This window comes from Schistocerca gregaria, chromosome 11, assembly GCF_023897955.1.
Source record: "Schistocerca gregaria isolate iqSchGreg1 chromosome 11, iqSchGreg1.2, whole genome shotgun sequence".
NCBI classification, from domain to species: Eukaryota; Metazoa; Arthropoda; class Insecta; order Orthoptera; family Acrididae; genus Schistocerca; species Schistocerca gregaria.
In genome coordinates, this window is record NC_064930.1 from 137141084 (window position 1) to 137167481 (window position 26398).

The 26398-nt window shown below is 46.5% G+C and overlaps 1 protein-coding gene across 13 annotated transcripts in view; it reads right to left on the reverse strand.

The window, feature by feature from the left end:
- The window catches only part of LOC126294996 (neprilysin-2-like), a 485741-nt gene that overhangs the window by 119639 nt on the left and 339704 nt on the right, over positions 1–26398 (reverse strand). For all 13 annotated transcript variants that reach the window (XM_049987246.1, XM_049987245.1, XM_049987243.1 and 10 more), the window contains one exon: positions 13614–13747. In XM_049987246.1, coding sequence (XP_049843203.1) covers positions 13614–13747 — 134 coding nt within the window. The remainder of the gene's footprint in view (positions 1–13613; positions 13748–26398) is intronic.

A 26398-nucleotide genomic window follows, 5' to 3' on the forward strand; every position in this document is an offset into this window, starting at 1 on the left:
TAAATGTACTTGGAAATTACTAAAAATAGTGTTTCAATTTCATAAAAGCGTATAAAATCATTGGCGACACAGTGAGCACATATACGACAGGCGTCAACAGTACTACAGATGTGAGTCACTAATAACACTAATACAAGCACCACATATGGCGAGAATCTACGTACATTTCTAAAGACTGTTCCACATTGCTAAAGAGAAATAGTCAGCCTGCAGGACATCTGTAGCATTATTCCACGAAAGGAAACTCACCCCTCCAATAGTACCGCTCGCTTTTCACATTAAAGACAAAAAAATGCCGCGCGGGGTAGCTGTGCGGTCAGGGGCGCCTTGTCACGGTCTGCCCCCATCGGAGGTTCGAGTCCTCCCTCGGGCATGGGTGTGTGTATTGTTAAGTTAGTTTCACTTAGATTAAGCAGTGCAAAGCTTAGGGACCGATGATCTCAGCAGTTTGGTCCCGTAAGACCATACCGCAAATTTCCAAATTTAAAAACAAACTCATTTGCCATTGTCAGTTTTGTTGTTGTTGTTGTTGTGGTCTTCAGTCTGAGACTGGTTTGATGCAGGTCGCCGTGCTACTCTGTCCTGTGATAGCTTCTTCATCTCCCAGTACCTACTGCAGCCTACATCCTTCTGAATCTGCTTAGTGTATTCATCTCTTGGCCTCCCTCTACGATTTTTACCCTCCACGCTGCCCTCCAGTGCTAAATTGGTGATCCCTTGATGCCTCAGAACATGTCCTACCAACCGAACCCTTCTTCTGGTCAAGTTGTGCCACAAACGCCTCGTCTCCCCAGTTCTATGCAAGAACACTTAATTATTTATGTGATCTACCCATCTAATCTTCAGCATTCTTCTGTAGCACCACATTTCTAAAGCCTCTATTCTCTTCTTGTCCAAACTATTTATCGTCCATGTTCCACTACCATACATGGCTACACTCCATACAAATACTTTGAGAAACGACTTAAATCTATACTCGATGTTAACAAATTTCTCTTTTTCAGAAACGCTTCCCTTGCCATTGCAGTCTACATTTCATATTCTCTCTACTTCGACCATCGTCAGTTATCTTGCTCCCCAAATGGCAAAACTCCTTTACTACTTTAAGTGTCTCATTTCCTAATCTAATTCCCTCAGCATCACCCGACTTAATTGGACTACATTCCATTATCCTCGTTTTGCTTTTGTTGATGTTCATCTTATACCCTCCTTTCACGACACTGTCCATTCCGTTCAACTGCTCCTCCAAGTCCTTTGCTGTCTCTGACAGAATTACAATGTCATCGGCGAACCTCAAAGTTTTTATTTCTTCTCCATGGATTTTGATACCTACTCCGAATTTTTCTTTTGTTTCGTTTGCTGCTTGCTCAATATACAGATTGAATAATTGTTGTTAGTTTATGTAGTTTAATTTTCTACAGGCGAACATTTGCACTGGAAGCCGCGGTTTGCGAGATGGTCAAGTAAAACTCCACCTCTCCCTACCCCCACATTCACATCCACCGCTCAGGATATTTAGTGTGTTAATTCATCAGAGTCTCCGATAGCAGGGCTGCATGCAAATTTGCCGCTACACGAACTTTCCCCCCTAATTTTCCTTCGTTCACTGGACTACACTGGAGCACTACGACGTGTACGGAGACGTCTGCATTGATGGTCCGACGCCGTTTGCTGCGATCTGGACACGTGGCATTCGTGGCATTTACGAGGGGCGTTTGAAAAGTCCGTGCAAAGTGCGAGAGATGGCATCAGCGGCGCCTACCGAGGTCATGTTTAGTTAGCACCATTTTTGGAAAGAACGCACACCAAGTTTCAGCCATATTTGGTCTATTTCTTTGTGTTTGCCATTCGTGTGAATCAAGGAAGTCTAGTGATTTGTCAAAAAATGGACGAAAAAGAACTTCGTGTGGTGAGTAAACGTTACTTTATGAAAGGCAAAACGCCTCAGGAGACTGAAGAGAAGCTTGATAAACATTACGGTGACTCTGCACTTCGATCAGAACAGTTGGTAAGTGGTTTCAAAATTTTCGCAGTGGCCATATGGGCACAAGTGATGCTGGACTTTCTGGACATCCTGTGGAGGTTACGACTCCAGAAATCATTGATAAAATCCATGATGTGGTGATGGATGACAGAAGAGTTACGGTGCGTGAGATTGCTAGTGCTGTGGGCATCTTGATTGAACGGGTACATAATATTTTGCATAAACATTTGGACATGAGAAAGCTATCCGAAAGTGGGTTCCACGATTGCTCACGCTTGACCAAATACGGAATCGTGTGAAGTGTTGCAAGGATGGTTTGCAGCTGCTCAGGAAGAATCTGCAGGACTCTAAGCGTCGTTTCGTCACTGTGGATGAAACACAGATACATTACTATACTGCTAAGACCAAACAACAATCTAAACAATGTATTACCGAGGCAGAATCTGTAGCAAAAAAGGCGAAGACCATTCCTTTGGCCGGAAAGTTATGGTGACTGTCTTTTGGGATTCGCAAGGGATAGCCCTCATCGACTATCTGGAAAAAGTAAAATTATTACAGGTCCTTATTATTCATCGTTATTGGACCGTCTGAAAAACGAACTGCAAGAAAAACGTCGGCGATTGGACCTCAAAAAACTCCTCTTCATCACGACAACGCAACAGCACACACCTCAGCAGTTGTGGTCGCAAAATTAATGGAAATAGGATTCCGACTCGTTTCACATCCCCCCTATTCTCCAGACTTGGTTCTCTCGGACTACTATTTGTTCCCCAATTTCAAGAAATGGCTGGCGGGACAAAGATTTTATTCCAACGAGGAGGTGATTGCAGCAACAAATACCTATTTTGCAGACTTGGATAATTCCTATTATTCGGAAGGGATCAACAAATTAGAACAGCGTTGGACAAAGTGTGTAAGTCTAAAAGGAGACTATGTCGAAAAATAAAAAAGGTTTACCCCAAACACGGAGTAGTTTTTATTTTTGTAGGGACTTTTCGAACGCCCCTCGTAATTTTGCGCCAGTGCTGTATTGGAGCGAAATGCGGTTCGCATCCTTGCACACGCCTCTTTTTAATGTGCAACTGCCAGAAGTTTGATAGTTGTCTGTCACTTAGTTATTGTTCAGTTCTGCATTGAGTAGAACATCGTGTCGCGCAGTTTGCGAATTTCGACATGGTAAGGTCAGAGGAGCAACGGGCTTGCATTAAATTTTGCGTGAAATTCAAGATTACCTTTACAGAGACACACCAAATGATGCCAGGAACCCTATCGTGATGAGCGATTAAGCCACACCCAGTGTTACGAATGCGCAACACACACCTGAAATAAGCTAATCGCCTAACTGTACAACTCTTGAATAAAGCTTCAAAAAACAACGTCCGGGTTTAAGATACCTAAAACATCTTTACACTATATCTAGGACGCTCCAGGCCCTGAGAAATACAAAAGACTGGTCCGTCATATTCACAACTGACAGTACCTGTCTTTTCTGGAATAGGAATTAATTTCTTATTTATTTTTTTACTTTACAGTACCAAATTGACGACCAAATCTCCAAAGTCATGGAACGTGTCAGTACATGAAATTACAACGTAACAGCAAAAATAGATAAAATAAAATGTTTATGGACCCAAAAAAACAGGCGATAAGTTTATGTAAACGCAATCAATAATACACTCCTGGAAATGTAAAAAAGAACAAATTGACACCGGTGTGTCAGACCCACCATACTTGCTCCGGAAACTGTGAGAGGGCTGTACAAGCAATGATCACACGCACGGCACAGCGGACACACCGGGAACCGCGGTGTTGGCCGTCGAATGGCGCTAGCTGCGCAGCATTTGTGCACCGCCGCCGTCAGTGTCAGCCAGTTTGCCGTGGCATACGGAGCTCCATCGCAGTCTTTAACACTGGTAGCATGCCGCGACAGCGTGGACGTGAACCGTATGTGCAGTTGACGGACTTTGAGCGAGGGCGTATAGTGGGCATGCGGGAGGCCGGGTGGACGTACCGCCGAATTGCTCAACACGTGGGGCGTGAGGTCTCCACAGTACATCGATGTTGCCGCCAGTGGTCGGCGGAAGGTGCACGTGCCCGTCGACCTGGGACCGGACCGCAGCGACGCACGGATGCACGCCAAGACCGTAGGATCCTACGCAGTGCCGTAGGGGACCGCACCGCCACTTCCCAGCAAATTAGGGACACTGTTGCTCCTGGGGTATCGGCGAGGACCGTTCGCAAACGTCTCCATGAAGCTGGGCTACGGTCCCGCACACCGTTAGGCCGTCTTCCGCTCACGCCCCAACATCGTGCAGCCCGCCTCCAGTGGTGTCGCGACAGGCGTGAATGGAGGGACGAATGGAGACGTGTCGTCTTCAGCGATGAGAGTCGCTTCTGCCTCGGTGCCAATGATGGTCGTATGCGTGTTTGGCGCCGTGCAGGTGAGCGCCACAATCAGGACTGCATACGACCGAGGCACACAGGGCCAACACCCGGCATCACGGTGTGGGGAGCGATCTCCTACACTGGCCGTACGCCTCTGGTGATCGTCGAGGGGACACTGAATACTGCACAGTACATCCAAACAGTCATCGAACCCATCGTTCTACCATTCCTAGACCGGCAAGGGAACTTGCTGTTCCAACAGGACAATGCACGTCCGCATGTATCCCGTGCCACCCAACGTGCTCTAGAAGGTGTAAGTCAACTACTCTGGCCAGCAAGATCTCCGGATCTGTCCCCCATTGAGCATGTTTGGGACTGGATGAAGCGTCGTCTCACGCGGTCTGCACGTCCAGCACGAACGCTGGTCCAAGTGAGGCGCCACGTGGAATTGGCATGGCGAGCCATTCCACAGGACTACATCCAGCATCTCTACGATCGTCTCCATGGGAGAATAGCAGCCTGCATTGCTGCGAAAGGTGGATATACACTGTACTAGTGCCGACATTTTGCATGCTCTGTTGCCTGTGTCTATGTGCCTGTGGTTCTGTCAGTGTGATCATGTGATGTATCTGACCCCAGTAATGTGTCAATAAAGTTTCCTCTTCCTGGGACAATGAATTCACGGTGTTCTTATTTCAATTTCCAGGAGTGTATAACACAGAAGCCAGCTTAACTTCTCAAGGAACTCCTCGACAGAATAGAAGGAGTGACCCATGGGGAAACTCTTCTGTTTCCATATGAATGGACGTGGATTACTACCAAGATTTTTGAATGCTTATGGTGGCTTATTGAAAATGGATGCTGCAGTATACTGCACACGTTTCTGCGAAAGAGACAAGGAGGTCCGATCCAAATGTAGGATTGATTTCTGTCAGTCAATAGACGAGGTCGGCGTGTACGCTTTTGTGCTGTACGTGTCCCTTCTCGTCTCCACTTCACTATCACACCGGAGACAGTGGACCTAAGGATGTTTAGGAGCGTGGAAAGCTCGCGCACAGGCGTATGACACAAGTGACACCCAGTCACCTGACCACATTCGAAGTCCGTGAGTTCCGCGGAGCGCCCCATTCTACTCTCTCACGATGTTCAATGACTATCGAGGTCGCTGGTATGGAGTACCTGGCAGTAGGTGGCAGCACAACGCACCTATTATGACAAACGTATGTTTTTGGGGATGTCCGGATACTTTTGATCGCATAGTGTACATTATCATAGGTCACTCTTTCTTGATTACAGGCGCTCTAATTCAACGAAGCTGCCAGAGAAACCCGTTGGCTCAGCAACCTGTGCTAAAAGCGGAGAAACCTCAGACCACGGCTTTGGCGGCAAATACGTCTGCAACAGCAGCGGATTTTGAAATGAACAAATTATGTTTTCCTTTTTTCTTCTTCTTCTTCCGCCAACCGTCCCTCGCAGTCAGCAAAACGAACCGCGGTTTGTATTGTTGCCCGGCAATACGCGTTCCGCCACAGCCTCACTTCTAGACTGTCACGTGGTGATTAGTTGCGGCAGCAGCTGCAGCGGTGCCCCCCTGTTGCAACAGCTCTGCGGTTTCTACGGCCGTCGCTTCAGTTCCAAGCATGAGCCGTGGGGACGTCTGCGGTGAACGATTTCTCTCTCCGGCCCGCTCTCTCCCTCTCTCTGTCCTACCTGTGTCCTCCAAGAGCGTACCAACCGGAATTACAGTTCAGTGTACAAACTGATACAGCGGTTTAGTTAAGTAATGGACATGTGTAAAGTTTTTTTTATATATAAAAAGCTTTTTCGGTTTCTCCTTCCTGATTTATTATTCTCGCTTCCGCTCTCTCTCTCTCTCTCTGTCCTATCCATGACCTGAACGAGTATACGTGTTGTTGTTGTGGTCTTCAGTCCTGAGACTGGTTTGATGCAGTACTCCATGCTACTCTATCATGTGCAAGCTTCTTCATCTCCCAGTACCTACTGCAACCTACATCCTTCTGAATCTGCTTAGTGTATTCATCTCTTGGTCTCCCTCGACGATTTTCACCCTCCACGCTGCCCTCCAATACTTAATTGGTGATCCCTCGATGTCTCAGAACATGTCCTACCAACCGATCCCTTCTTCTTGTCAAGTTGTGCCACAAACTCATCTTCTCCCCAATTCTATTCAATAGTTATGTGATCTACCTATCTAATCTTCAGCATTCTTCTGTAGCACCACATTTCGAAAGCTTCTATTCTGTTCCTGTCCAAACTATTTATTGTCCATGTTTCACTTCCATAAATGGCTACATTCCATACAAATACTTTCAGAAACGACTTTCTGACACTTAAATCTATACTATTTGTTAACAAATTTCTCTTCTTCAGAAACGCTTTTCTTGCCATTGCCAGTCTACATTTTGTATCTTCTCTACTTCGACCATCATCAGTTATTTTGCTCTCCAAATAGCAAAACACCTTTACTACTTTAAGTGTCTCATTTCCTAATCTAATTACCTCAGCATCACCTGACTTAATTTGACTACATTCCATTATCCTTGTTTTCCTTTTGTTGATGTTCATCTTATATCCTCCTTTCAAGACTCTGTCCATTCGGTTCAACTGCTCTTCCAAGTCCTTTGCTGTCTGTGACAGAATTACAATGTCATCGGCGGACCTCAAAGTTTTTATTTCTTCTCCGTCGATTTTAATAGCTACTCCGAACTTTTCTTTAGTTTCCTTTACTGCTTGCTCAATATAAAGATTGAATAACATCGGTGAGATGCTACAACCCTCTCTCACTCCCGTCCCAACCGCTGCTTCCCTTTCATGCCCCTCGACTCTTAGAATTGCCATCTGGTTTCTGTACAAATTGTAAATAGCCTTTCGCTCTCTGTACTTTACCACTGCCACCTTCAGAATTTGAAAGAGAGTATTCCAGTCAACATTGTCAAAAGCTTTCTCTAAGTCTACAAATGCTAGAAACATACGTTTGACTTTCCTTAATCTTTCTTCAAAGATAAGTCGTAGGGTCAGTATTGCCTCACGTGTTCCAATATTTCTACGGAATCTAAACTGATCTTCCCCGAGGTCGGCTTCTACCAGTTTTTCCATTCGTCTGTAAAGAATTCGCGTTAGTATTCTGAAGCCGTGACTTATTAAACTGATTATTTCGGTGATTTCAAAAAAAAAAAAAAAAAAAAAAAAAAAAAAAAAAAAAAAAAAAAAGGGGCTCTGAGCACTATGGGATTCAACTTCTGAGGTCATTAGTCCCCTAGAGCTTAGAACTAGTTAAACCTAACTAACCTAAGGACATCACACACATCCATGCCCGAGGCAGGATTCGAACCTGCGACAATAGCAGTCGCGCGGTTCCGGACTGAGCGCCTAGAACCGCTAGACCACCGCGGCAGGCGGTGATTTTCACATCTGTCAACACCTGCTTTCTTTGGGATTGGAATTATTATATTCTTCTGGAAGTCTGAGAGTATTTCGCCTGTGTCATACATCTTGCTCGCCAGATGGTAGAGTTTTGTCAGGACTGGCTCTCCCAAGGCCGTCAGTAGTTCTAATGGAATGTTGTCTACTCCCGGGGCCTTGTTTCGGCTTACGTAGCCGCTCAATGTGATCGCCAATACTCGAGCCGAGTGTGAAATCTGACGCAACACTCTAGTGAAGTACCCGATACGCGCATATTTTCATCAACAGCTTCTCTTTTCGCTGCCTTATTTCATCATCCACCTACCTACTCTCTCTCCCTCCCTCCCTCTCCCCCCTCTCTCCGCCCCCCTTCCTATCTCTATCAAACCTCCACTTAAGACAGGCAACCCAACTTACATGGACTTCCGCGGATGCAGTAGATGTACGAGGATAAGTTATTATCTGCAATATAGTTATATTTTTGTTTATTTTGGTTGTACTATCGTTTTACGTTGATGATTCATGCTTTGTTCATTTGTTGTTATATTTTTGCAAATACGAGATGTCGACGGATGTGCACAAAACGAAACGTTTGGACAGTTCGTTCATCGACACAAAGCACCGCCCTCGAAACAGCGAGAAAACACGCGCTGGTCCGGCTAACGTTCGCCACCACGTGTCTGCTGCCGGGTCCCCCCTTTGACGAGCGTCTCGTGTGGCTGCCCCAATTCCGAACATACAGGGTGTTACAAAAAGGTACGGCCAAACTTTCAGGGAACATTCCTCACATACAAAGAAAGAAAAAATGTCATGTGGACATGTGTCCGGAAACGCTTATTTCCATGTTAGCTCATGTTAGTTTCGTCCACCTACGCTCAATGGAGGACGTTATCACGATTTCATACGGGATACTCTACCTGTGCTGCTAGAACATGTGCCTTTACAAGTACGACGCAACATGTGGTTCATGCACGATGGAGCTCCTGCACATTTCAGTCGAAGTATTCGTACGCCTCTCAACAACAGATTCGGTGACCGACGGATTGGTAGAGGCGGACCAATTCCGTGGCCTCCACGCTCTCCTGACCTCAAACCTCTCGACTTTCATTTATGGGGGCATTTGAAAGCTCTCGTCTACGCAACCCCGGTGCCAGATGTAGAGACTCTCCGTGCTCGTATTGTGGACGGCTGTGATACAATACGCCATTCTCCAGGGCTGCATCAACGCATCAGGGATTCCATGTGACGGAGGGTGGATGCACGTATCCTCGCTAACGGAGGACATTTTGAACATTTTCTGTAACAAAATGTTTGAAGTCACGCTGGTACGTTCTGTTGCTGCGTCTTTCCATTCCATGATTAACGTGATTTGAAGAGAAGTAATAAAATGAGCTCTAACATAGAAAGTAAGCGTTTCCGGACACATGTCCACGTAACATATTTTCTTTCCATGTCTGTGAGGAAGGTTTCGTGAAAGTTTGGCCGTACCTTTTTGTAACACCCTGTACAATATCTCTAGGGCGCCGCACCTAGCCCGTTACCTCACAAGATCTTTCTGCTCTTGACTCATGAGCTGTGGGAAGAACTTGGCGGCAGCACCATGCATTCCAAGAAGACTGTGTCCGGATTTCGTGACATGATCCGACTGAAACGTTACATTCTTCTGCAATCTCTCGGACAGTCTTCGATTGCCACGCACATCGTTCACGTTCCTGACACGAGTGTCCTCGGTAGACGTCAAAGGGCGTCCTGAGCGAGGGTCGTCTTTAAATATTATTTTTCCTTTATTGAGTTTCGATTCCCCCTGAAGGGGGCGGGCTGGCAGCAGCTTATTATGCCGCTCTCCAGCCTACAGAATTTGTTTTAAAAAGAGGAAAATAATAAAAAATAACAGTTGGCGATAAAATCGGTGACTTAAAGGTAAAATGGCAGAAAATTCTTCAACTTAAAACATAAAACACAGGGTTGATGATGCTAATAAAATACACAGGAAGCAGAAAAATAATAGACAGACAATTAAAAAACAGCCCCGATCTCGTGGTCGTGCGGTAGCGTTCTCGCTTCCCACGCCCGGGTTCGATTCCCGGCGGGGTCAGGGATTTTCTCTGCCTCTACATCTACATCTACATCCATACTCCGCAAGCCATCTGACGGTGTGTGGCGGAGGGTACCCTGAGTACTTCTATCGGTACTCCCTTTTATTCCAATCTCGTATTGTTCGTGAAAAGAAGAATAGTCGGTATGCTTCTGTGTGGGCTCTAATCTCTCTGATTTTATCCTCGTGGTCTCTTCGCGAGATATACGTAGGAGGGAGCAATATACTGCTTGACTCCTCGGTGAAGGTATGTTCTCGAAACTTTAACAAAAGCCCGTACGAGCTACTGAGCGTCTCTCTTTCAGAGTCTTCCACTGGAGTTTATCTATCGTCTCCGTAACGCTTTCGCTATCACTAAATGATCCTGTAACGAAGCGCGCTGCTCTCCGTTGGATCTTCTCTATCTCTTCTATCAACCCTATCTGGTACGGATCCCACACTGCTGAGCAGTATTCAAGCAGTGGGCGAACAAGCGTACTGTAACCTACTCCCTTTGTTTACGGATTGCATTTCCTTAGGATTCTTCCAATGAATCTCATATGTCATATTTGTTCTAGCAAAACAATCCAGTGGCGACTAATTCTGCCTGTTTTTAAACTTTAATTCGTTGATGGAACGCAGTCGTATGATAAACTGAGATCAGGAATAAATTTGCCGTTGACCACAAAAATTATCAGGAAGTGACTTTTGCGCTGTCGGCGATTGCTTCCCGATTGATGTCGAGGACACAGGTTCTACAATGCCCGCTATGTTCCTACGAGAAAACGCACCTCGTAAAACACCTCGGGTACAACTGAGCGTCCGGCTGGTAGCCCCGAAATCGATCATGGCGCAATAAAAAGAAATTAAAGATAATTATTGCAGGCACTGTGAAATTTATTCTCAATCACTACATATTATAAATTAAACTTCCCTGCCGCTTCTTTCGGTTTGTAAGTGAAGTCTAATCTCGGGGACTACTTTAGGGATTTTGATATGCTTCTCACTGATAGATGAACCGATTCACGAGGGAGGTTTGTGTACAGAGTTTATTAGCGCTGCGCCAGCCAAGTCGTCCGGTCATTGATAGGTGGTGGCGCCCGCGCGAGGCGGGGACAGGTCTGCAGCCTCAACTAAATTTGGCATTCACCTGAGAACAGTGTTTCACTGATGAAACGCTGGAATTCAGCGTCCACTATAGATTTTCTAGACAAATGCTCTCTACGGGTGAACGTGTACTTGTCTCTGAAATTTCACGATAGTAGTATTTTCGAATTCACAGAGGATCTGGAGACCACACTGAAAGAGGAGATACTTCTGTGAAATTCATGCCTCGTGATGGTTGGGTGTTGTGTGATGTCCTTAGGTTAGTTAGGTTTAAGTAGTTCTAAGTTCTAGGGGACTGATGACCTAAGATGTTAAGTCCCATAGCGCTCAGAGCCATTTGAACCATTTTTGAATTAAAAAACACGGCGACAGTCTGCTTTCTGTTCGCAAGAGATATAAAATGCACATCCAGCGACAGCATGATTTCTGTTCGCAACACTGTGGAAAGACGCACAACACTGAACACTCACTTAAATACTGCACTAAAAAGTTGGCACAAATATGACATACCACAGCCGAGAGAAGGTGGGGGGGAAACTGGACAAATGACGGAAAAAAGGGGGTGGGGGGAGTCGTCTTTAACTTCCGTCTGGCCATTTTTAAACCGTGTGGACCATTCGTAACACCGAGTGCGGCTTAAGCGGTCAGCACTGTAGGATTCCTGCGTCATTTTGAGTGTCTCTCTGTAAAGATTTTCTTGAGTTTCACGCAAAATTTAATGCAGACGCGTTCTTCCTCTAACCCTGCCGTCTCGAAATTCGCAAACTGTGCAACAGAACGTTCTACTCGTGAACAATAACCAACAGATACACAAGTATGAAACTTCCGGCAGTTACACATTAAATACAGCCGCGTCCACGGATGTGAACCGCATTTCGTTCCAACGCACCATTAGCGAGAAATTACAAATCTTCAGGACCTTTTTCCAACAGATCTCGAACAGTAACATATCTGGAATCATTAAATAATGCAGTAACGTATATCATAAAACAAACATTAATTACACAGCAATTAAGATGCTAAATAAAAAATCCGAACACGTATGGCATACAACTAAAAAACTTTCACAGACGAATCACATTTCCAACAAAAAAGAAACTCTTGCTGTGGTTCCAAAGTTCCAACGAAAATATTTCCCCTTAAGACGCCTCATTTTCCCCCGGGATAGTGCAGCAACAAGTTGTTGGAATTGCCCTACAGAAATATGGAGCCACGCTGGCCCTATACCCGTCCGTAATTGACAATATGTTGCCAGTGCAAGTTTTTGGCACTAGATTGTGCCCTATAAATGTCAATGAAATTCATGAAACTTCCTGTCAGATTAAAACTGTTTGCCAGACTGAGACTCGAACTCGGGACCTTTGCCTTTCGCGGGCAAGTGCTCTACCAGCTGAGCTACCCAAGCACGACTCACGCCCCGTCCTCACAGCTTTACTTCTACCAGTACCTCGTCTCCTACTTTCCAAACTTTACAGAAGCTCTCCTGCGGATCTTGCAGAACTAGCACTCCTGAAAGAAAGGATACTGCGGAGACATGGCTTAGCCACAGCCTATGAGGATATTTCCGGAATGAGATTTTCACTCTACAGCGGAATGTGCGCTGATATGAAACTTCCTGGCAGATTAAAACTGGGTGCCTGACCGAGACTCGAACTGCAGACCAGTTTTAATTTGCCGGGAAGTTTCATATGAGCGCACACTCCGCTGTAGAGTGAGAATCTCATTCTAGAAACATCCCCCAGGCTGTGGCTAAGCCATGTCTCTGCAGTATCCTTTCTTCCAGGACTGCTAGTTCTGCAAGGTTCGCAGGAGAGCTTCTGTAAAGTTTGGAAGATAGGGGACGAGGTACTGGCGTAATTAAAGCTGTGAGGACGGGGCGTGAGTCGTGCTTGGGTAGCTCAGCTGGTAGAGCACTTGCCCGCGAAAGGCAAAGGTCCCGAGTTTGAGTCTCGGTCTGGCACACAGTTTCAATCTGCCAGGAAGTTTCATGAATTACACTGACATTTATGGGGCATAATCTAGTACACAAAAACGTAAGCTGGCAACATATTGTGAATTATGGACGGCTATAGGGCCAGCGTTGCTTCATATTCTTGCATGGGAATTTCGAACAACTTGTTGCTGCACTGTGGTGGAGAAAATGAGGTCCGATAAAATACCAGGGGGTATCCTTCGACATTTGTTACTGCAGTCTACTTTGCCCGTCCCACAGTAAAGGAAATGTCGCCTGGCTTGGGTCCACCGTCGGGTACACCGTTCGCCTCGTGCAAGTCTTTCCAGTTGACGCCACTTCGGCGACTTGCGTGTCGATGGGGATGAAAGGACGATGATACGGACAACACAACACCCAGTCCCTGAGCGGAGAATATTTCCGACCCAGCCGGGAATCAAACCCGGGCCGTTAGCATTGACATTCCGTCGTGCTGACCACTCAGCTCCCGTAGATTGTGTAAAGGCCCAGTTCTCACAGAGGAATACAGGAGTAGGCAACGAGTTCGTGAAATATACAGCTGTAAGCGGAGGCTGTCTAGCACAGGGCGTCCCCTGCCAGAATCCAGAGCTAGGTGCGGCAGCGGTGGCAGCTGAAGCACAGCGAGAGCTTTGTTTACGTTTGTTGTGTTTTTGTTTTGGCGGCCATACCGGACTGCTGCTGCCGCCTGGCGACGAGGACTCCCAGCGAGATGGCGAGTGCGACGGCCGCCAGGAGCGCCACCGTCGCCACCAGCGTCAGCCCGCGCTCCATGGCGGTGCGGCGGCGCCACCACGTGGGGTTCCTGCAACAAGGGAGAGGGGAGGCTCCAGTCAACACCGCTACAAAACACGGCCGCTGCTCTTGTGGAGGAGTTTATGCTACTGCTCCTTGCTAGCGTATTACACCGAGGCGCCAAAGAAACTGGTACAGGCACGCGTATTCAAATACAGAGATACGTAAACAGGCAGAATACTGCGCTGCGATCAGCAACGCCTATATAAGACAACAAGTGTCTGCCACACTTGTTAGATCGGTTACTGCTGCTACAATGGCAGGTTATCGAGATTTAAGTGAGTTTGTACGTGGTATTACAGTCGGCGCACGAGGTATGGGACACAGCATCTCCGAGGTAGCGATGAAGTGTGGAGTTTCCCCTACAACCGTTTCATGTGTGTATCGTGAATATCAACAATCCGGTAAAACATCAAATCTCTTATATCGCTCCAGACAGGAAAAGATCCTGCAAGAACGGGAGATCAACAATGACTGAAGAGAATCGTCCAACGTGACAGAAGTGCAACCCTTTTGCAAATGGTTATAGACTTTGATGCAGTGCCATCAACAAGAGTCAGAGTGCGAAAAATTTCAACGGAAAATCATCAATATCGCTTTCAGAACCGAAGGCCCATTCCTATAGCCTCAATAGTATACCCTCGATGATTCCATGACAGAAAGCTTCATGCCTCGCCTGCGCCTGTCAACATCGGCACTGGACTGTTGATGACTAGAAACAAGTTGCCAGACCAGACGAGTCTCGCTTCAAATAGTATTGAGCAGATGTACGTCTACGGGGATGGAGACAAATGGTTCAAATCGCTCTGAGCACTATGCGACTTAACTTCTGGGGTCATCAGTCGCCTAGAACTTAGAACTAATTAAACCTAACCAACCTAAGGACATCACACACATCTATGCCCAAGGCAGGATTCAAACCTGCGACCGTAGCGGTCGCTCGGTTCCAGACTGTAGCGCCTAGAATGGAGACAACCCCATGTCAGCAGGGAAGTGTTCAAGCAGTTAGAGGTTCCTTAATGGTGTGGGGTGTGTGCATTTGGTGTGATATGGGACCCCTGGTGCATATACTTACGACTCTGACAGGAGACACGCACACAACAATCCAGTCTTAACACCTACATCCATTCGTGTCCATTGTGCATTTCGAGAGACGTGGGTAATTCCAGCACGACAATGCAGACATCTCACATGTCCACAATTGATACATAGCGGCTCCATGAACACTCTTCTGAGTTTAAACACTTCTGCTGGCCACCAAACTCCCCAGACATGGACATTGTTCAGCATATCTGGGATGCCTTGCAACGTCCTATTCAGAAGAGACTTCCACCCCCTCGTACTCTTATGGATTTATGGACAGCCCCTGCAGGATTCGTGGTGTCAATCTCCTCCAGCACTACTTCAGACATTAGTCAAGTCCAAGCCACGTAGTGTTGTGGCACTGGCTGTTGTGGCCGAGCAGTTCTAGGCACTTCAGTCTGGAACCGTGCAACCCCTACGGTCACAGGTTCAAATGCTGCTTCGGGCATGGATGTGTTTGATGTCCTTAGGTTGGTTAGGTCATGTAATTCTCAGTTCTAGGGTACTGATGACCTCAGACGTTAAGTCCCATAATGCTCAGAGCCATTTGAGCCATTTCTTGTGGCACTTCTGCGTGCTTGTAGGGTCCTACAGGATATTACATAGCTGTACCACAGTCTGTTTGGCTCTTCAGTGTATTGCAACCCGTTGCTGACGGAATGTGTGGTTTCACTGAAAGTTGACCCTAAATGACCAACTGGTAGACTGACGGTGACATTGGCTAGATAGTCTCCAAATAGACCTCGAGAGGGTACTGTCAGTTCTGTTTCATGTGATGTGGCGTTTGGCATCGCCAAACGAGTTACAAATACGTAAAAATGAACCTCGCTCTCTTCTGTTATGTTTAAGATAATGCATTATTTATTCATCACCCACAGATACCTCTTGACGCACTTCTCTTTCTGTAAACCTTCCTGAATATGTGAGTTGATCATTCAGCCTGTTTTAAAAGTTGAGTGGAGGCCAGAGATTTAGCTCGAGTCTGCATGTGCTATGCCAGCCTTGCAGTAACTGGGTAAAAGAACATAGGCAGTGTCAGAGATGTTATATTGCTTGGAACCACGCCGTCCTGCAGGTTACGGTGCTATTCCCTACATTCTGCAAAAATTGGTGCCGGTGGAAAACAGCATGTGAAATGGCACATTTCTGGTGGTCGTTTTATAATTATGACATGGTATCTGTGTTGAACTTACTGTTATACTCTGGAGTCAGGTTTCGAGTCGTCATTTCATCACGTAATACGAGGGTGAGTCAAATGAAAATCTTACATTTTTTAAAAATATTATTCATTGTGCAGAAGTGGTGCAAAGCTGTACCACTTTTCAACATAATCTCCCTCACGCTCAGTGCAAGAGCCCCAGCGCTTACAAAGTGCATAAATTGCTTTAGAAATAAATTCTTTTGGTAGTCAGTGCAACGGTACGCGTTTGGTGGTAAGTAAATTGATGAACAATGTTATTTACGCGACGTGAGGAAGTTCTCATTCCGACGATCACGATCATCCCAACCAGTATGCCGTTTGAGTTTAAAAGACTTCAATTTCCGATCCGTCTTGCATTCGCCATGACCATTAACAAATCACAAGGCCAATCCTTAGAAGCCTGTGGTTTAAATCTGAAATATCCATGTTTTTCACATGGTCAGTTATATGTGGCATGTTCACGGGTCGGAAGACCATCTCCGTTGTTTGTTCTTCCGCCTGGTAATAAAACAAACAATGTCGTGTATCACAAGGTACTGAATTGAAGAGTGGAAGCTATGCGCCAAAAAAACACAAAGAATAAAGAATAATTAAGATACTTATTTTTTTATTTGCATTTCCTAATGACACGTTGAACTTAACATCTAAAATCTGATTATTTACTGGCTTTAAGGCGGAACAGACTTTGACGGGTCAGGTAGTCTGATTACAGAGAACAAAGTTGTCCAAATAAAAATCTATCGGAATGCTCACAAATATAACAGTTCATCATTTCAAAACATCACTATGAAAGCTTGTAGTCCCTGAGTGGATTGAAGTGACGCTGATGTGTGGAGTTGAATGCCTCCACGTATCCCCAGGCGTCCATGGCTTGCCTGCACTGTCGTTGTACGATACGCACTTCCTGATGCGAGAGATCTTGTCGCTAGTGGAACGCAGCTGATTTGGAATTACGGTACGTGTTGTAAGCTCCTCTGACATCTACTTTCGTATGTGTCGCGATAAACTTTTGTACATTCGGGTGAAAGTCCAGACCAAAGAAGTGAAACAGTTCTTTCAGGCTTCTGTGAGGCGACACTGAAAGATCTTCGTACCGCGCGACCCTGAAACGGTCGGGGTATTTTGCAGCAAACCCTTTTGCCGATGCGTAATCGGCGACGATGTCACTGCACAGGATCCGGGCATCACCGCAGTCGGGACTCGCCCGACACCACGAGAGGTGCTTCCGAGACTGAGAAGTGCCGCGAGGGTCACGCACCAGCAGCAGAACTCGTACGTTCAGACTCTCGTCCGAAAGGAGGCGCTCGGCGAGGCTCAACTTGAGCCGTACGGTCTTCACGCTCTGAAACGGGAAGAGCCGACAGAACTGGCTGAGGAACTGTGGCATGCGGCACAGTGACGGCTGCTGCTGACATCGCTCCCACAGTCGGGTATTGTAGCCAAACAGCGCGACTTCACGTTCCCCGTATCCGAGGTAGTGGGCTAGGCCCGTGTACTTACAGCCGGGCAAGGCCCGCAGTGTTGTCACAGCTTCACCCGACGACGGCTCTCCTCTGACGCGAACGACTCCGTAATCGAGGAGCGGCTCGTAATGGAGGAAGGTTGCCGGGTGACTGTTCAGAACTTCCCCCCGGGAAGGTCGAACCTGTTCTCCAGGTCGTCACGACTAAGTTCCTCACAGGTAGGCCTCCGAGTTCCGGCGCGACATCCGCGAGCCAACTCGCCGCCACGCCGTACAGCCCATTCGGGTACGGGTAGCTCTCCATCTCGGCAGCCACGATCTGCCTCACTTCTGAGACCGCGTCGCTTATCTCCTCCGAGTAGTTTGCCGGTTCATCGACAGCAGTTTCATTGCTGGGCGGCAGCCGGATGGTGCCTCCGCTGCTCAAGGACGGGGCGAGTTCTGTGCCAGCGGTGTTCACCAGGCACCGGCTGACCAGCAGCGGAACAGAGAAGGACCACCACGAAGCACGCCCTCTTGCGCCGCGACTTCCCCTGCGCCTGCCTGTAGGGGCAGATGTGTGTATTTACTCAGTCTGGAGTTCGTGTGGTAAAAACAAACTGCCGCACCCTCGAGGACGAGATCATTTTATTGACAAGTGGATGTGACAGCTCATCACTGTATAGAGGGCAGTCAAATGAAAACTGAACAGTGGCCACAATGGGACCAAGCAATGGATCCATTCAGAAGTAATCACCACATGCATTAACACTTTCGGTCACGAATTACTTTTTTCCTGAAAAAAAAATTGCTTTGCTATCCAGTCCTTAAGCTTTCGAAATGTGGTGCTATAGAAGAATGCTGAAGATTAGATGGGTAGATGAGGAGGTATTGAATAGAATTGGGCAGAAGAGGAGTTTGTGGCACAACTTGACAAAAAGAAGGGACCGGTTGGTAGGACATGTTTTGAGACATCGAGGGATCACCAATTTAGTATTGGAGGGCAGCGTGTAGGGTAAAAATCGTAGAGGGAGACCAACAGATGAATACACTAAGCAGATTCAGAAGGATGTAGGTTGCAGTAGGTACTGGGAGATGAAGAAGCTTGCACAGGATAGAGCAGCATGGAGAGCTGCATCAAACCAGTCTCAGGACTGAAGACCACAACAACAACATCAGTCCTTCGAATGATTTTTCAGATGTATGAAATACTCCGAGGTGCTCCCCAAGGTGGGATACTACGCGTCCCCAAATGAGGACATTGTGTTCAAGTGGGTGCAGTACATGTCGAAAAGTCTAAGTATTTTATTTGATTTCATCTCACCGAAATACATTAATTACACAAATGCAGCATTTCGATAAGGATTGGAATTCACGATATCTATAGTTTTATGGTGCTATACCTTAATATTATTAGTTAAAAACAGTCTTGGTTGCAATTTTAGTTTCTTATTTTTCAACGACGCGTTTCGCCTTATTTAGGCATCTTCAGGTTATCTTTCCTAGATGGACGCGAGAGGCGCCAAGATCTGCATAACGCGTTCCCGTTCACGGGAGCGATTAACAGGGTAAGATGCGGGCTCAGGTAGTGGTAACATCGGTGCCCGTCAGATCGCCGAAGTTAAGCGCTGTCGGGCTGGGCTAGCACTTGGATGGCCGAGCGCTGTTGGCAAGAGGGGTGCTCTCAGCCCTTGTGAGGCAAACTGAGGAGCTACTTGACTGAGAAGTAGCGGCTCCGGTCTCGGAAACTGACACACGGCCGGGAGGGTGGTGTGCTCACCACGTGCCCCTCCATATCCGCACCTAGTCACGACTGTGAACTGAGGATGACACGGCGGCCGGTCGGTACCGTTGGGCCTTCATGGCCTGTTCTGGAGGAGTTAAGTTAAGCATTTATTTAGAACGTCCACATACGAGGACGCCATGGCCGAAAGGGTTAAGACACTAATCTCACTGTGGGATGAAACGATCAATTCCTGTTTCTCAGAATGCGTCCAGTCGGTGAAGGGTCCACAATCGCACCCACTCTTGCTCTCCCTTATCTGACAGAAACTGAAATCCACACGTGACTCTCTTTAGGTCGCCAATCAGACAGTGAAAGATCTGAGCTGTACAGAAAATGTTGAAGTGTTTCCGAACCAAATCGCAGAAGCGTAGCCTCCGTCCAATAGGAATTATGGGGGCGGGCAGTATCCTGCAACAGGATGATTTCGCCCGACAACATTCTTGGCCATTTTTGGCACGTCGCAGTTTCTGCAAAGTGTCTTCACAGAGCTGCATGCTCGACGAAAGCGTCGGGCAGAGGGGCCCTGGATTCCAAGAAGACGGTCTTCGTGAGCTGACCACAACATGTGTGAACAGCTTTCGATTTCTTTGACTGGGGAGACGTGGCATGTTTCCAGTGTTGACTTTGCCGTTTTCACTCAGGCTGTCGGACGGGTTCATCCTGTGGCACGATAATGCCCACTCACTGAGAATCGGAGAAAAGCTACACTTCCGCGATTTGGTTGGGAAACACTGCAACGTCCCAGTAGAGCCTTTGTGATTTTCACATCTTTTGCGACCTGAAGAAAGATACACGTCGACGTGGGTTTGACATGACGACGAAGTGCAAGAGTAGGTGCGATTGTGAAGATCCATCATCGGTCAAGTGTGTTCTTTGAAACAGGAACTGCCCGTCTCACCTTTCAGTAGGGTAAACGCGTTTATGCGTGGGGTTATTATTTCCGAATGGAAACATTCCGGTTGCACGGGGTAGCCGCGTGGTCTGAGGCGTCTTGTCACGATTCGCGCGGCTCCCCCCGTCGCAGTCTCCAGTCCTCCCTCGGGCGTGGGTCTGTGTAGTGTCCTTAGCGTAAGTTACTCTAAGTTACATTAAGTAGTGCGTAAGCCTACGGACCGATGACCTCAGCAGTTTGATCCCACAGTCCTTTCCACAAATTTCCAGATTTCCAACCATTCTATGATCGCAGGTTTTGGATGTTCGGTTTTCATTTGACTACCTCTCATTATACCGGGCGGGAAGGAGCGCCTGGTCCCCGGCACGAATCCCTCCGGCGGATTTGTGTCGAGGTCCGGTGAACCGGCCGGTCTGTGGATGGTTTTTAGGCGGTTTTCCATCTGCCACGGCGAATGCGGGCTGGTTCCCCTTATTCCGCCTCAGTTACACTATGTCGGCGATTGATGCGCAAACAAGTTCTCCACGTACGCATACACCACCATTACTCTACCCCGCAAACATAGGAGTTACACTCGTCTGGTGTGAGACGTTCCCTGGGGGATGAACCGGGGACCGAACCGCGCAATAACACTGGGTTCCGTGTGGGGCGGCGGAGGGGTGAAGTGGACTGCGATAGTCGTCGTGGGGTTGTGGACCACTGCCGGGCGCGGTGGTCTCGCGGTTCTAGGCGCGCAGTCCGGAACCGTGCGACTGCTACGGTCGCAGGTTCGAATCCTGCCTCGGGCATGGATGTGTGTGATGTCCTTAGGTTAGTTAGGTTTAAGTAGTTCTAAGTTCTAGGGGACTAATGACCACAGCAGTTGAGTCCCATAGTGCTCAGACCCATTTGAACCATCTCCGTCGTTTCTAGGTCCCTGGTTAACATACAATACAATAGAATACCCCTCATTAGGGCCGTGCAGTGCACACCGGGTACCATTTCCGTGGGGGTGACAAAACTTGCTACGTATTGTGGTATGAGCTGAGAAAATATTAATTTTTAGCCGTTTCATTCCCTACACTTAAGGGATCAGGCGGGCAACAAGAGAGGTTACGCCCTGAGCCTGGTCGCTTTGTATAGCAACACGCATTTTATCGCTAAAATGAAAACTAAACTCCTCCCGAACAGGCCACGGAGGCCGAACGGTACCGACCGACCGCCGTGTCATCCTCAGACCATAGGCGCCATTGGATGTATCGCTAAAATAGCGTGCAAAAATATTCTCAATCAGAGCTTGAGGCAGTGATGTCGCCGAGCTTACAGGAGCTGACTTCGCAGCAGACATTTGGCTGGTTAATGTGCCGGAGGGGACCAAACAGTGAGGTCATAGGTCCCATCGGATCGGAGAAGGAAGTTCGGCCGTGCCCTTTCAAAGGAACCATCTCGGCATTTGCCTGAGGCGATTTAGGGAAACCACGGAAACGCGGGACGCGGGTTTGAACCGTCGTCCACCCAAATGCGAGTCCAGTGTGCTAGCCACTGCACCACCTCTCTCGATGCGGCAGCAACTGAGGAAGTTCAAGCTAGAGAGTACCGACAGGTCCCCACAAGGAATCATTACACATTGCAAAATCGAGGGACGTATTCGTCTTACCGTTTCAGATACCGGGCTTCCTGCGATTGAAAAATGGTTCAAATTAACTGAGAACTATGGGACTTAACTTCTGTGGTCATCGGTCTCCTAGAACTCAGAACTACTTAAACCTAACTAACCTCAGGAGATCACACACATCCATGCCCGAGGCAGGATTCGAACCTGCGACCGTAGCGGGCGTGCGATTCCAAACTGAAGCGCCTAGAACCGCTCGGCCACTCCGGTCGGCTCCCACGATTGAAAAAGTTTAGCTTACAATTATGATGAGGTTTCTGAAGGTGTTATCCTTGCACACCTAAGAAGATTTCTGGGGACTAACAAAGTTCCAAATGGAGCGTCTCTTGCTTGGACGCCATTAAGAATCTTACAGTTCGTGTCTGTATATGAATCTTCCGACTCTGCCGCCTCAGTGTTGAAAGATTCATCAGTACACGAACAAAAGTGGATGTCAGAGGAGTTAACCGCTCGTGTTGCTGTTCCAAATCAGCCGCATTCCACTGGCGTTAAGATCTCTCATACCTGGTAGTGCCTGCTATAATGATGCTCTCACGTATCGTCGTGTAAAGTCAACAGCCGGCCAGAGTGGCCGAGCGGTTCTAGGCGCTACAGTGTGGCACGGCGCGACCGGTACGGTCGCAGGTTCGAATCCTGCCTCGGGCATGGATGTGTGTGATGTCCTTAGGTTAGTTAGGTTTAAGTAGTTCTAAGTTCTAGGGGACTGATGACCTCAGAAACATTTGAACCATTTGAACGACCCTATCCAAATGAAAGTGGGCTTTATCGCTAAACGAAACCGTGCATGCGGACACTAATTCCTATCATGGCCCGCGGCCAACCGTGCAGTTTGAACGTCCCAATGGAGATTGTTCAGAAGTTACGACGATTTTATTTCAGCAATTGTCACCCGGTACATAGTTCACGTGGTGCGGTCTAGGAGACCTCAACACGTGCCAGAAACAAACCGAAAAGGGTGATAACACAAAAGACAATAAAACATTATAGAGTTGACGATTTAAGGAGGGTAGGTAGAGTAGCGCTTCGGCACAATTTACCTCGCAGAGCGAAAATTCTAGCGCGGTCTGCGTGACCACACTTGTGAGTTAAGCCGATACGTGATACTACAACCGACTGAATCGATGTTTTCTTCATTCAGTTCCTCTCGAGGACTCGTTTCACTCAAAAGAATGAATGAATGACTCAACCGATAAGTAAAACAGCAGTCGATTGTTTTCCTGCAGGAGTTGTGTTGGGTAGTGTTTTGTGTGTTTGTGTGCGCGTGTGTGTGAGAATTGTTTTGTTTTCCAGCAGCCATTGGGTTCAGTTGTTTGTGTGTGTGTGTGTTTGTGTGTGTGTGTGTGTGTGTGTGTGTGTGTGTGAGAGAGAGAGAGAGAGAGAGAGAGTTTAGAATAAACGGTGAAGGAATTCCCAGCGCACTGCGAGTGCTAGCTACAACTCCTTCTAATTGTACGACAAAGCTAACTTTTCACAGTGAGAATAGAAACTTGTTACAAAACATGATTCCCTCGCACGGCCGCTTTCCGTAGCGGCACTTACTGCTTCAACTGCATCTACCACTACCATTTAAAATCAACCAATTTCAAATTTGTGCACTGCACGCGCATTGTTACAAAAAAAAAAGGACAGATACGCGCAAATAGAATTTTTGTAAGCAATATTTGCAGGCTACATGTTGTGAATTTTTAGGATCACGAAAATTGAAGTATCAATTTTTAATGTTAATTATACAAGGAGGATACTAAATTTATATTCTTTGAAAGGTACTTTGCCGTAGATGTGCACAAAGTACGAAATAGGTGTGTACGAACCCGTTATGAGCGCTAAAAAGGAAGTGGATGCTTTGATATTCGTGACTCTGATGACACCTTCACTACCTAGCATTAAAATCTCCAATATGTGAACGCGGAAAATTGGAGCGCTACCAAAATCTGCCCTGCGTACAGAATGAGACACGAAAGTAACAACGATCTGTGAAATCACTTTCTAGGGCCGTTACCAATGGTTCACTCTACATCTACATCTACAAGGATACTCTGGAAATGACATTTAAGTGCCTGGCAGAGAGTTCATCGAACCACCTTCACAATTCTCTATTATTCCAATTTCGTATAGCGCGGGGAAAGAATGAACACCTATATCTTTCCGTACGAGCTCTGATTTCCCTTATTTTATCTTGGTGGTCGTTCTTCCCTATGTAACTCGGTGTCAACAAAATATTTTCGCATTCGGAGGAGAAAGTTGGTGATTGGAATTTCGTGACACGATTCCGTCGCAGCGAAAAACGCCTTTCTATTAATGATGTCCATCCCAGCTCCTGTATCATTTCTGCAACACTCTCTCCCATATTTCGTGATAACACAAAACGTTCTGCCTTTCTTTGAACTTTTTCGTGTACTCCGTCAGTCCTACCCGGTAAGGATCCCACACCGCGCAGCAGTATTCTAAAAGAGCACGGACAAGCGTAGTGTAGGCAGTCTCCTTAGTAGGCCTGTTACATTTTCTGAGTGTCCTGCCAATAAAACTAGTCTTTGGTTAGCCTTCCCCACAACATTTTCTGTGTGTTCCTTCCAATTTAAGTTGTTCGTAATTGTAATATCTAGGTATTTAGTTGAATTTACAGATTTTATATTATACTGATTTATTGTGTAACCTAAGTTTAACGAGTTAATTTTAGCACTCATGTGGATGACCTCACACTTTTCGTTAATTAGGCTCAACTGCCACTTTTCGCACCATTCAGATATTTTTTCTAATTCGTGTTCAGTTTGCTTTGATCTTCTGATGACTTTATTAGTAAATTAAAGAAAGCCTTATCTGCAAACAACGAACGATGGCCGCTCATATTGTCTCCGAAATCGTTTATTTAGACAACACTACCTTGGCTTGGAAAACGCCAGAAATCACTTCTGTTTTACTCGATGACTTTCCGTCAATTACAACGAACTGTGACCTCTTTCCGTCAATTACAACGAACTGTGACCTCTCTGTCAGGAAATCACAGATCCAGTCACCAGTCACACACACACACACATACCGGGCAGCAAAAATGCCACATCTGTGGAAAACGGAAACATAGTACCGAGGCACAAACTTTACGTTCGTTTGCCGCCGTCGCCACAAAATTTGAAGTGTTCCTAATTTTCAGCCACTTCATTTTGAAAAGCTGCGACCTCTCCTATTACACGGAAACTGTATTTGTTTTACGCTATGCCTCGTATATTTACGTATACCAGTTGTACCAGTATGAAATGAGCGTTAAGATACAAATGTGTCGATACGGAACATTTGTTGTGAACGAGCCTTAAATTCTTTTTGTTTTGTTGGTATGACATCTGTCAAATATATTTAGTATACATCAAGTCACGGAACAAATAACATCATATGTTTTCATCGCGTTAACAATGTCGAACTTCGTACCAGAAAATGATGATTTGCGGAAAGCATTAATTTTTTTGTTTTCATTTGAAAAAAAGAGTCGCATCGAATGCTTGTCGAGGCATATGGTGATCATGCTCTATCAGAAGCAACGTGCAAAAGATGGTTTCAACGGTTCAGAAATAATGATTTTGATGTAAGAAATGAAGAACGTGGAAGACCACTAAAAAAGTTCGAAGACGCCGAATTGCGAGCAATATTGGATGAAGCAGATACTTTTGAGTCAGAAGCAAATGACAGCAATGCTAAGTGTTGCACAACAAACAATTTCTGACCGTTTGAAAGCTATGGGAAAGATCCAAAAGTGTGGAAAATCGGTGCCACATGAATTGAATGAAAGACATATGGAAAACCGAAAAACCATTTGTCAAATTTTGCTTCAAAGACATTAAAGAAAATCAATTTTTCATCGAATTGTTACTGGCGATAAAAAATGGATTTATTTTAAGAATCCAAAACGGGGAAAATCATGGGTTAATCCGGGACAACCATCAATATCGACTGCAAAACCAGATCGATTCGGCAAGAAAACAATGCTCTGAGTTTTTTTGGGATCAGAAAGGTGTTGTGTATCGTGAGCTTCTAAACCCCGGTGAAACTGTGAATACTAATCGCTACAGACAACAAATGATCAATTTGAACTGTGCATTGGTCGAAGAAAAGACCAGAATGGGCCAGAAGACATGGCAAAGTAATTGTTTTACACGACAGTGCACCTGCACACAAAGCAAAACTGGTTCAGGATACAATCAAAAACACTTGGCTGGGAGCTGCTGCCCCAACCGCCGTATTCACCAGACTTGGCCCCTTCCGACTATCATTGGTTTTCATCAATGGGACACGCATTGGTTGAGGAACACTTCGATTCCTACGACGAAGTCGAAAATTGGGTGTCTGATTGGTTTGCGTCAAAAGACGAACATTTCTATTGGCGTAGTGTCCACAAATTGCCACAAAGGTGGTCAAAATGTATAAAAAGCAATGGTCAGTATTTTGATAAAATGTTTTTACTTTTCAATTCAGAATTAGTGTTTAATTTTCACAAAAATATGCTCATTTCATACCGGTACCTGCCGCGTGGGATTAGTCGAGGGGTCTAAGGCGCTGCAGTCATGGACTGTGCGGCTGGTCCCGGCGGAGGTTCGAGTCCTCCCTCGGGCATGAGTGTG